A 10,915-nucleotide genomic window follows, 5' to 3' on the forward strand; every position below is an offset into this window, starting at 1 on the left:
GCTGCCGCCGGTGCCTGCCCCCTCCCCGCTCCGCTGACCCCCCATCCCTCCCCGCCCCGGAGGAAGGCCGCGGGGCTGCCCCCAGGGCGGGCGGCGACGGCATAGCCGACCCCGGGGGCGCTGCAGCGAGCGGGTCCCCGCTGCCGGGCGCTGCCGCGCCACCCCCCCTTGCTCCCTCCCCGCGGCCGGGGGGCGCTGGCCCAGGCAGCCCCCGGTAGCTCCTCGGCGCCCGGCTCCGCCGCGCTGCCCTCGGGCTATGAATAAAGCCGAGGCGGCCAGGGGGACAGGTACAGGTGCCCATCTCCTGCGCGCAGGGCTACGCCGACGTCCCAGCCCGCCTCCTCCAGCGGGAGGGAAACAAAGACGGCGAGAGAGGCAGGGAGAGTTGCCTGTAAGTTTAGCGCCTTTCAGTCGTGACTCGCGGAGATAAATGATAGTTTGGAGGTGCGCGCAGTTAATCACCGCCACGGCTGCCGTACAGCGTGTGCAACCCGCAGATCATTAGGTTAAATGGAGGACATTCGTGTCCTTCCAGAATCAATGCAATTATTGTTGGCAACAAGGACAACAATTGGAGTGGCAGCACTAATTTTACTAACCTGCTATTAATTATGGTGTCCCCCACGCCCCAGACGGCGTTTATAACCCGCGGAAGCAAGCGGTGCCGTCTGCTTCTGTTTTAAAACGGGAAAAGTTGGAAGTGGAGTGCCTGGTCGTGTTGGAAAGTGTTAATCAGTAGGAAAGAGTGTAATCAGTGGAACTATTCACTTGAGCGTCACTCTGGTACAGGGGGTTAGTGAAGTGGCTGTGGCGCCTGGGGACCGAAGGCTCCTTGCCGCGCCGCGCAGGTACCGCGCACTGAGACATGTCTGCGTTAGCTCCCCGCAGCTCCCTGCCACGCCGGCCAGCACAGACCAGAGGAGAGAAGCCTTGCCATGGCACAGCCGTCGCTACCAGGTTTTAGCGGAAACCTGGCGTGATCGCAGGTAAAAAATTTCTTCTTCTTTTGGTGGTGATGTTTGTGTGTGTGTATATGTGTGTGTGTGTCTCTCTCTCTACGGAAGCGGGGGGTGGGGGGAGCAGTGGGGCTTATCCCCCCCTCCTCCTTCGGAGCCTGCTTTAGCAGCAAGGCAGCTGAAAACGAACTGCTGGAGGGAAGAGAAACTATCTGTGATGAATCATTTGGCTTTGTGCAATCTTTACCTAGGACAGAGGGCAAATGTCTTGTAACATATGTGTATTATTTCTTGGGAAGGGGGTGTGGATATGATATTCAACGAGCGCTAAGGTAAGGTACCGAGTCAAACTTTCTGGATTTTAAGGAGAACTTTAAAAGGCATAGAATTTGACCTCGCAAGCAGTAAAGTTTTACCTTCGTAGGGAAGTAAGTTGAAGCTGTCGGCTGCCAGAAAGCTCAAAGGTGGTGGCGCCTGAATGCCTGCGGGTCTGCGGCACTGGGGGTACAGGAGCTGGTAAAGGAAACCTTATACAATCTTTACTTTGCTAATGAAAGCGTAGTTGTGATGCTCTGCACCGAGCAGGTAAATGTGGGAATGTTGTAGGGTTCATCTATAGCCATAGAGCAGCTGCCAGGGTTACAGCGTTTGCTTCTCTTGCTGAAAAGTTTTGTGTGTGTGCGTGCGTGCGTGTGTGTGTGTGTGTGTGTGTGTGTGTGTGTGTGTAAGAGAGAGAGAGAGAGAGAAAGTGTTAGCTCTAGTACTTAAGTGTGAAAAGTTAATAAATACAAAGAACAGAATGAGCATGTGAGGCCTTTCTGCTTTAATCTAGATTGTTTGCCAAGGGGATTGAAGACTTACAAAATGAAAGCATTCAAATGGATAGCTTTGAACAACTGATTTTACTTGTAGTTGTAATCTGAGTAAATTAATTAGCGACTCCTTCTTATGCAACCGTTCTGTTGGTCATCATGGCTCTGCTGAGCCCAAGCCATGGCATGGGTTTGTGCAGGTCGGCAGCATCGGTTCGCTGTCCCTTGATTCAGAGTGAAAGAGGTGCAGTTACATCTTAAATAGGCTCGGGGGGGAGGGGGGGGATCGTATTTGATATTGATAGCGAGTTTATGAGATAATCTACTTGAAAATTGTGTAGGCTGCCCTCAGTTCCATGTCAGATTCCAAATGGGCAATATGTAGAGCTTCACAGTGTTTGTCAGGTGGTGTCAAGGTTGCTTTAAATCTATAATATGAAAACAAAGCAAACTTGACTGAATGAGCTTTCTAAAGTCTGTTTAGCCCATAAGCAAATTCCGTTGCTGAAATATTTCCAGGAGTGGCAATAACCCTTCCAAAAGAGAAGGCGATGAAAACGCTGATAGTAAGTGTAGCTGCATTAACTGCCTTTAGATCATGTCCCTGAAGACGTCCATCAAAGCATGAATCCTGAAGAGGTTCTGTTTTACCTGCTGTGGCCTGTTCCAGAATCACAGTGTTTCCTTCTCATTCCATGCTTTTACAATAAAACTTGTATGAGCATTGGCTCCAGGTTCTTGGACAAGAAATACATAGACCTGGGAGAGAGACCTGGTTGGTCTTTGGATGGGAAATACCTGCTTGCCTGGGTGTGCAGGCTGGCTCTGACCAGAAGGGAACTCTCCAGCGTTTTCTATTGATCCCGATGGGTTTCCTTGCTCAAAGTTTGGAGAAAGCAGTGTGTGTGTTTCTCTTTCTCGAAAGCTGTTAACCGCTTTGTACAGGAAAGGGGCTTTGACAAGGATCAATTTTTATTGCACAGCAAAGACTTGCATTTTCCAAATGCTTAAGGATATAGCCCACAGCATTAAGCGTCTTTGCTTGGATTTGAACAGTGTTACGTTGTTTATGTGCAAGAACCACAAAGGTTATTTTAAATCATTGTGGGGCTTAATGCATGTTTGTGCTCTGGTACCAAAAATTCAAGATGAAATATAATTGTGTTGAATTTCTTATCAACAAAGGGCCATTATTTGTAGACTGTAAGTGAAACAAGACATCAGCAGTGGGGAAAGACGTAATGTCAGTTTTTAGCGTTTAAGGTTATTAAGTATTTTTGTCGCTTTTCTTTTTGTTTGTTTGTTTTGGTGGGGTTATTTTGACGACTGCTTTCTAGGGAATACAGATTGGAACTGACACAAAGCTGACCAGGGGTAGAGTAATAGAGCAGGCAGGCTGCAAAGAAAAATGACAAATAATTATCATGATTAATACAGGAAAGTTCAGTGCAAAAATGAGCACAGAGTATTTGCATGGCACAGTGAAAGACAACTGTGATATATAAATAGACAAGGACCATAAATATTGAATTTTTCCTTGTATTTTAAAGTTTAATAGACTCATCTAAATATCAAAACCTGTAGTATTCTGTGGGCCACTGCGGAGTTGACATCTGCAGTATTATCAAAAGAAGGGGGAAAAAACCCCAAACCCACAACACTAGGACATTTTCCAAACTGTAGCCTGGAAAACTGGGAGGACTTCTTCAGACAGTTCTCCAGCTCTCCCAGCTAATTATAGTGCTTTACGCCGAGCCACTCTTGAGATAAGTGCAACTATTTTCTTTCCTAGCACCGGTGAGTTTTACTCCGGAGCTTAAACAAACATCCCCCAGCGCAATGGGCGCAGAAGGCAGAGGGAGTAGCACCGAACACTGCGTGCATACCATTGTGTAAACACTGGGTGTCTTTTCTTCACAAACAATGCGATAGCCCGTCAGTATGCCGCACAGAAGGAAGCTGCTCGTAAAGAGTCTCTAAAAGTGTCATTATACCTTGGCAGCACCGGGGTATAATATAGGAAGAAGAATGTGGGCGCATTTCTGTAAAAGAAACTCAATGACAAAGTTATTAATATTCCCAGAAAGAAAAGGGAATTAACATTTCAGGTGAGGAAAGAAAAAGCAGTTTCTTCCCCTCCAAAAATCAATACAGAATTCCAAACAAATTATTTATGTCATTTGACTCCCTTTCTTTGTACGTTTCTCCAGGCTACAGATACTGAGCTGTCAGGAAAATTTGCATGTACTGTATCTGATATATTTTATTCGCAAACACTCTAAAGCACCATAAAATGCCTCTTGTTGTAGTCTAACTCAATCCCAGAACTAGTATTTTCATCTGTAAATTAAAGCAATTACGCATCAGATATTATATTATGTGTACTGTGGTCTCCAGATAGTCATCAATCACCCTCAATCGAGCTGTCAGTGTGGGCAGATTCGTTTCTGGGAGGCAGTCTTCCAGCTGGGGAGAAGAAGAGAACATCATCATTAATTAGAGTGTGACCCTGGGGCTATTCACATGTCTGAACCCAGGAATCTCTCTGAGCAAGTCTGCACACCACAGAGCAGCGTTCAACCGCACCAGCAGCCCAGCTTCAGCCTCGGAGCTGACTCCTCTCCTTCTGCCATCCTCCCGGGGGCTGCCTGCTCGCCCTGCTTCGGTGGCATCGGCCGTCGAGGAGGAGATGCTGGGGCTGCCAGCATCCTCCCCTGACGGCCCATTCCTGCTCCCTCCGAGGGTGAAGCAGAAGGGGATGCTGCCTACTCGTGTGTGGGGGGCGTCCCAGTTCCCCAGAGGGTAGGGAGGCTGATGGCAGCGGTAGGATGGTTTGGGTAGAAGGGGGTGTTGGAGTTTTGAGATGGGATCAAAGTCATTTTAACGTGAAAAGTCACATCTTTTCCATTATTACCCGAAAGATGCTTGTAAGGTTTTCTACCTGTAATCACACTTCTGGAATAAAAGCGGAAAAGAAAAGCGAGATTGCTTATCATGTGCTTTATTGTCAGCGTTAGTGCTAATTTTAACTGTTGATTAAATCTTAAATGAAGACTCAGTCGTGTGTCCCTTCATATGTCTTGTTTGTAATTGAGACTAATTATTACTGTGGGGTGGGAAGAAGCAGCTGCTCATTAATTAATTTCTAATTAAAAGTGCTTACTAGCCTTTCAGTGACTAAGGAGGGTGAGGGAAAATCTTAGCTGATACAACATTGATCCTTCAGATTAAAAACATTCATTTCCTTCCCTTGCCCGCAGAAATATATATAAATATTGCAAGCAGGCGTTGCCGCTGCCAGAGAGCTTCCCAAACTCTCACCCTTATTAGGCACTCTGAAAGCGATATTGGAGAGTCTATTTTCCACGCCAGGGGAAAGGTTCCCGAAAATGAGTGTTAAACTTACAGGCAGGTTAATTTGAATAGGTTTTGCGTGACGTCAGAGGCTTGACTCTTTTAACACAACGTGCTTGTGAACTGATGTGTTTGTATCACGTTTCTTTTTTTCCGTGGGTGCAAAGTATGTATTTCTACCATCACGTATGCCAGCCTTGGAGCCAATGTAACAATTATTTCTGTTTCGTAGTAAGAAAGGCGCTAAAATCACTGTATATATTTAAAAAGGGGGGAAAAAAAGTTTAAGATTTCATGTAAATAAAGTAAATGTGCTTTTCTGCTTCGTCCTATAAGCATCTAGGGACCTGTGGTTACCAATCAATTGGTACAACAGAGCAGAGTCAGGCTGCAATAGCGTGCAGATCAGACGTCTCGCCTTGTTTCTAGATAACTGGGAGCCTCTGTACCATGTCCTATCCTCAGTTTGGCTACCCTTACTCCTCTGCACCCCAGGTAAGACTTTTTGCCTACCAACGTTAATTGACTGCATTTCAGTCTTTATCGATGCCTTCCGTCCGGGCTGAGGGCGGCAGCGATCCTCTCCCGCATGCGGCAGCGGCAGAGCGGCTGCTCGCTTCGCAGCTTTCCAGGATGCCCAAGTTCTGTGTCGCGCACCGATTTTAAAATGGGAAGGAACACGCTGTATTAGGGTGTTTGGGGGTGATAATGACTCGTGAGGGAGGATTACAGAGATGAGGGAGGTGAGAAAGGGGGTTAGACATCCCCCAACCCCCACCCTCTCCCTCTCTCCTTTCTAGTTTTTTTTTCCTCTTTCATGATTAAATTCACAGTTTACCAATCAAACATGGACGCATGGAGGTCCGGCCCGTACAAACAGAATGAGATATTCTAAGCCATCAGGTTAATAGCAGATGCGTGCGTGGTTGCTACAAATCTGCAGTCAAAATAAATATGCATGAGTGACTTCGAAAAAAAGGTTTAAAAACGCAGATGGGAAGCATTGTGCTGCAAGAGGAGGAAACCGGTGTAAACCTCAGTCTTCTGAGAACATCCCAGAAAAGTTAGTTTTTAAATGCAGAGGGCCGGAGGAATGCATTACAGAGGATTAAATGCCCACAGTCACGAGGCGTTTGGTTGTTGTTGTTGTTGTTGTGGGGTCTTTTTTAAAAAAAAAAACCTGATAAAATACTAGCACTTCTGCGTTTCTCCAGAGAGTTTCTATCACGATTGAAGTAAAATACGGAAGGGGAGGGAGGAGGACGGGCGACACCCCAAAGCTGGGACCTGATTAAAAAAAAAAAAAAAAAGGAAAACCAAACAAAAAACTCACCAAAACCACACAACAAAAAAAAACAACCGAACCCAAACTTGGTTACACTTCGGGAAGTTCCCCCCCGCGCTCAGCTCCGCTCTCTTTCCCTCCAGTTCCTGATGAGCACCAACTCCCTGACGACGTGCTGCGAGTCCAGCGGCCGGACCCTGGCTGAGACAGGGGCGGCCGCCTCCGCCCAGACCCCTGTGTACTGCCCGGTGTACGAGAGCCGCCTGCTCGCCACCGCGCGCCACGAGCTCAACTCCGCCGCCGCCCTGGGGGTCTACGGTGGGCCCTACACCGGGCCCCAGGGCTATGGAAACTACGTGACCTACGGCACCGAGGCTCCCGCCTTCTACTCCTTGGTAAGCGCCCGCCGCCGCGGGGCATGGATGCTCCCGCCCGCCAGCCCCGACCCCCCTCCCAAGCCCCTAGCCCCCAGGGGCCAAGGCTGGTCGGCGGGACCCCTCCGCGGGCGGGGATAGCCCGGGTGCTTCTCCTGCGAACCCCCGCTCCGCCGTGCCGCTCCCCGCGTTCGCGTCCAGCGCCGCGGTCCGCAGCTGTTCCAGCCCGGCGGCTCCGTCCTCACGGTAACGCAATTAAAAGTCGCGCCTGACGAGCTGGTGGCCGAGTGCGGAGGGCCCGGCGGGGCGGGCAGTTTAGGGCGACTCAGACCCAGGCTCTCAAAGAATGATGCTCTCTTCCCAGACAGCCTTTTTTCTTTCTTTTTTTCTTCCCCCCCCCCCCCGCACCGTAACAGCGCGAGTTAATGTCTCTATTGATCTCGCTGGCTGCCGCGGCCGAGGGGCCTCCGGGAAGGTCCGTCGCGCCCCTTCGGGACCCGGGCGGGGGAACCAGGGCGGGGTCCCGGGCTCTCCCGGCGGTGGGGGCTGAGGGCGGCGGCGCGGTGTCTCCTGCAGAACAGTTTGGATGCGAAGGACGGGAGCGGGTCTGCGCATGCGGGAATCGCGCCGGCGACTGCCTACTATCCCTACGATCACACCCTCAGCCAGTACCAGTACGACAGGTAAGCGCACACACCCCTCCCGGCCCCGCTCGCTGCCCTCCCTCCTCCTCCGTCCCCTCCCCGACATCCCGTTCCCGCCCGCCCCGCCAACCTGCCTCCTCGCCGCTCAGCATCTCCCGGCCCCAGACATGTCGCCTCCCCTTTCCCACACCGACACGGGGTCCTCCGCCTCCCCGGGAGGGCGGCAGAGCGGGGGGCGAGCCTTCTCCACTGGGGTGGTAATTATCTTTTCCTGTGCGGAGTCAGGCTTGGGCATCCGGTGTATGTTTATTAGTTTTAAACCAGCGCAAACCCACTTACACACCGTTTCCAGCTCGGAGGCCCATTGGGCGCCGGTGACCTTTCCTGGAGGATGTGCATTAAATATTCAGTCGCAACCCAGTGTCATCTGCGTTACGTTCCTACAATTTCAGGAACAAAAGGGTAGAGGAGATTACAAATAAAAGGAGTAAGAGGAAATATATTTCTATTAACACTTACACCCTGGGGTCACCTAGATGAATTCTGTTTGGGGAGGACTAATCAAAGGACAGGAAAGTGGTATTTCTGTGAGTTTGCAAGCTGCTAGGATTTCCCTGCTGCCCGAAATGTTGACATTGACTTTACCGCAAATAAAAGCAGGCGATTCCTTCCCTCTTTCTGGCACCACCGCCAAGGCACAGCGGGAATTTGCACTGGCCGGTGCTGCTGCTAGCTGAACCCTTCCTTCTTGCTTTCCTTCCTCGTTCCGAATTCTCGAGGTCCCCCTCGTAAAGCTGAGCTATCCTCATCCTCCTTAAAACTGAGCTGTCTTCATCTTCATCCATCTCCCCCCTCTCCGGTCTAGCCACCCCCCTGGGGGTGCTGCAGACAAGCGGCCGGGGGTCGGGGCCTTGGGATCCAGCGTCGGGCAGGTCCGCGGGGGGTGAGGGCGCGGTGTCACACCGCGGGGGCTACCCTGTGCCCGCAGGTACGGGACGATGGACGGCGGAACGCGGAGAAAAAACGCCACCCGGGAGACGACCAGCACGCTGAAGGCCTGGCTGCAGGAGCACCGCAAGAACCCCTACCCCACCAAGGGCGAGAAGATCATGCTGGCCATCATCACCAAGATGACCCTCACCCAGGTGTCCACCTGGTTCGCCAACGCCCGCCGGAGGCTCAAGAAGGAGAACAAGATGACCTGGCCCCCGCGGAACAAGTGCTCTGACGAGAAGCGGCCCTACGAGGAAGAGGAGGAGGAGGAGGAGGAGGGTTCGCAGGAAGAGGCGATGAAGAGCGGGAAAGCCGAGGGTACCCTGCTAAAACCAGTCACTTAGCGGTTCGGCCGCGGGGGCTCGGCCGGCAGCTCGCCCCCGGGGCGGGCTTCGCTGGTGGGGGCGGCCGCGGGCCTCGCTCGTGGGGGCGGCCGCGGGGCAGCGCGGCGCCGACAGTGACCGTGTGTCTTGTTTTTGCTGTCCTTTCCCCCGCCCCCGCCCCGCAGAGCCCACGGGCAAGGAGGAGAAGGAGCTGGAGCTCAGCGACCTGGAGGACTTGGACGCCGCCGAGTCGGAGAGCTCGGAGTGCGAGCTGAGGCGGCCTTTCCCGCACCCGCTCCCGCACCCGCTCCCGCACCCCGGCAGCCACCCGCCGAGGGCCGCCGAGCCTCCTGCCAAGATGCCGCCTCCGGCCGCCGCCGGGGACGAGGAAGAGGAGGCGGCGGCGGCGGCAGAGCGGGCGCGGAGCTGCCTGAAGACGGCGGCGGAGGAGTGCGGCCCCGACCCGCTGGGCGCCCGGCAGCGCGGCTGCGAGTCCAAGATATGCTTCCAGCAGGGGCAGCAGCTGCTGGAGGCGAAGCCCCGGATTTGGTCCCTGGCGCACACCGCCACCTCCCTCAACCAGGCCGAGTACCCCTCCTGCATGCTGAAACGGCCCGGGGGCTCGGCCGCCGCCGCCGCTCCCGCCTCAGTCAGCGTCATCGACAGACACCAGGATTCGCCGGTCACCAACCTCAGGAACTGGGTGGACGGGGTGTTTCACGACCCCCTGTTCAGGCACAGTACTTTGAACCAAGCCCTGAGCAACACGACAGTTTCCTGGGCTACCACCAAAGGAGCCATTCTGGAAACGGGCGCCCTGGGACGCGCGGTGGGGAACGGCGCCAATGTGCTCAAGGGGCAGCTCTCAAACCTGGCCCATCATGACTCAAACAAAGAGTTTCTGGCGTTTCCCAAATCAGGAAGCAAAATGTTTTGTTCCTAACAGGCCCGCCGAGGGGCGAAGGACTTTCTAACGCTTGAAGAGTCATCTACACTGAAAAGAGACTTGCAAGAATTTAAATTTAAATATAAAACTTTTTCTTCTTCCTTTTTTTTTTTTTAAACAAACAACAGAAACGAGGATTTAAAGTTCAGTTTGCTCAGTTCAGCGAACAGACTTTGCTCATTGCTATTCTGAAGATTTTCTCCTGGCTGCGACTTTAAGGGATCAATGTCGTGAAAGTTATTTAATTTCCATGTCCAAAAAGCACGTACTATAGCGTAGACCTACTTATAAAGTTTACATCTGAAAGTTTACAAACGGGAAATTTTAATTCAGATTTAATTTAAGGCATGCCAATATTAGTTATAAAGACTTTTCGAGAGTTTTTCCTCCTGATTTCCCTGTTAGCATATAATTCACAAACAGCACTTCTACTAAGTTTACACCTACTGCACAAATTTATCTTGATAAAAAAAAGGAATATGTTAAAAGGTATGCTCACTCCAATAAATTGTCTGTTTCAGAGGTTAACACAAGTGGTGGCGTTTTGCATTGGGCAACAAACAACTTTTATGTTCAAAATTCCCCTTTGGAGCCTGTCCCGGTAATTGCAAGGACTGTCAACAGGCTGCCGGGAAAGGGGAAGAGAGGCTCAGCGCAGCGCTGCCGCGGGATTGAGGACGGAGCCGCGGGAGGGATGCTGCGCGCAGGAGGGATGCTGGGCTGCGCCCCGCGCCGTACCGCGCCGTACCGCGCCTCCGCGGGACAGCGCCGGGCCCCAGCCGCCGCTCGGGCCGGCAGCGGGGGCCCGACGGGGCGGGAGCACCCCCGCTGCCCCTCTCCCCTCCTTCCCGAGCTGCGAGCGGGCGGGAGTGGGCCCCTAAGGGCCGGGCTCTGCTGCGGCGTCTCCTCCGCCGTGCGCGGAGCAATTGATTCACATGGAAAATTTGATCTTTTAAAGAACCGTTTTAGCTTTCCAGCTCCTCTGCCAGTGCGGAGAATCGCTGATCCGCCATGAATATTTCAGCACTTCAGTACAGATGCTTTACCGTTTTGACATTAAATAGAGTGCAGCCAACAAAAAGAGAGAGGGAGGAAGAGCGCTCTCGACGTGTGATTCAGGAGCACTCTCAGCCAATTTACCACTTAGATAACAGGCGCTTAAAAGATTTCATTTCCTTCCCCGGAACGGGAACAAACTTTACTGATCCCTGGACCGGGAGAGAGGGAG

At 52.2% G+C, this 10,915-nt stretch overlaps 1 protein-coding gene across 2 annotated transcripts; it reads left to right on the forward strand.

The window, feature by feature from the left end:
* The first annotated feature begins 252 nt into the window (after positions 1-252).
* Positions 253-10,264, forward strand: IRX4 (iroquois homeobox 4). Of its 2 annotated transcripts, XM_051812756.1 has the most exons (7): positions 253-391; positions 790-986; positions 5,459-5,617; positions 6,551-6,802; positions 7,358-7,464; positions 8,414-8,736; positions 8,927-10,264. In XM_051812756.1, the coding sequence occupies exons 3-7, from the start codon at positions 5,573-5,575 to the stop codon at positions 9,682-9,684; spliced, it is 1,485 nt and encodes a 494-aa protein (XP_051668716.1). In that variant the 5' UTR covers positions 253-391; positions 790-986; positions 5,459-5,572; the 3' UTR covers positions 9,685-10,264. The 2 variants fall into 2 exon arrangements, with proteins under 2 accessions (XP_051668716.1, XP_051668717.1); XM_051812757.1 differs by lacking the exons at positions 253-391; positions 790-986 and adding an exon at positions 1,135-1,288.
* The last annotated feature ends 651 nt before the right edge of the window (positions 10,265-10,915 follow it).

This window comes from Manacus candei, unplaced genomic scaffold, assembly GCF_025592945.1.
Source record: "Manacus candei isolate 608988 ecotype Guabito, Panama unplaced genomic scaffold, ASM2559294v1 h1tg000088l, whole genome shotgun sequence".
NCBI classification, from domain to species: domain Eukaryota; kingdom Metazoa; phylum Chordata; class Aves; order Passeriformes; family Pipridae; genus Manacus; species Manacus candei.

Coding starts and splice junctions, on each gene's coding strand:
- IRX4 (XM_051812756.1), top strand. CDS start 5,573: ATGTCCTATCCTCAGTTTGGCTACCCTTACTCCTCTGCACCCCAG. Junction 7,465..8,413: donor AGCCAGTACCAGTACGACAG/GTAAGCGCACAC, acceptor CTGTGCCCGCAG/GTACGGGACGATGGACGGCG. Junction 8,737..8,926: donor GAAGAGCGGGAAAGCCGAGG/GTACCCTGCTAA, acceptor CCCGCCCCGCAG/AGCCCACGGGCAAGGAGGAG.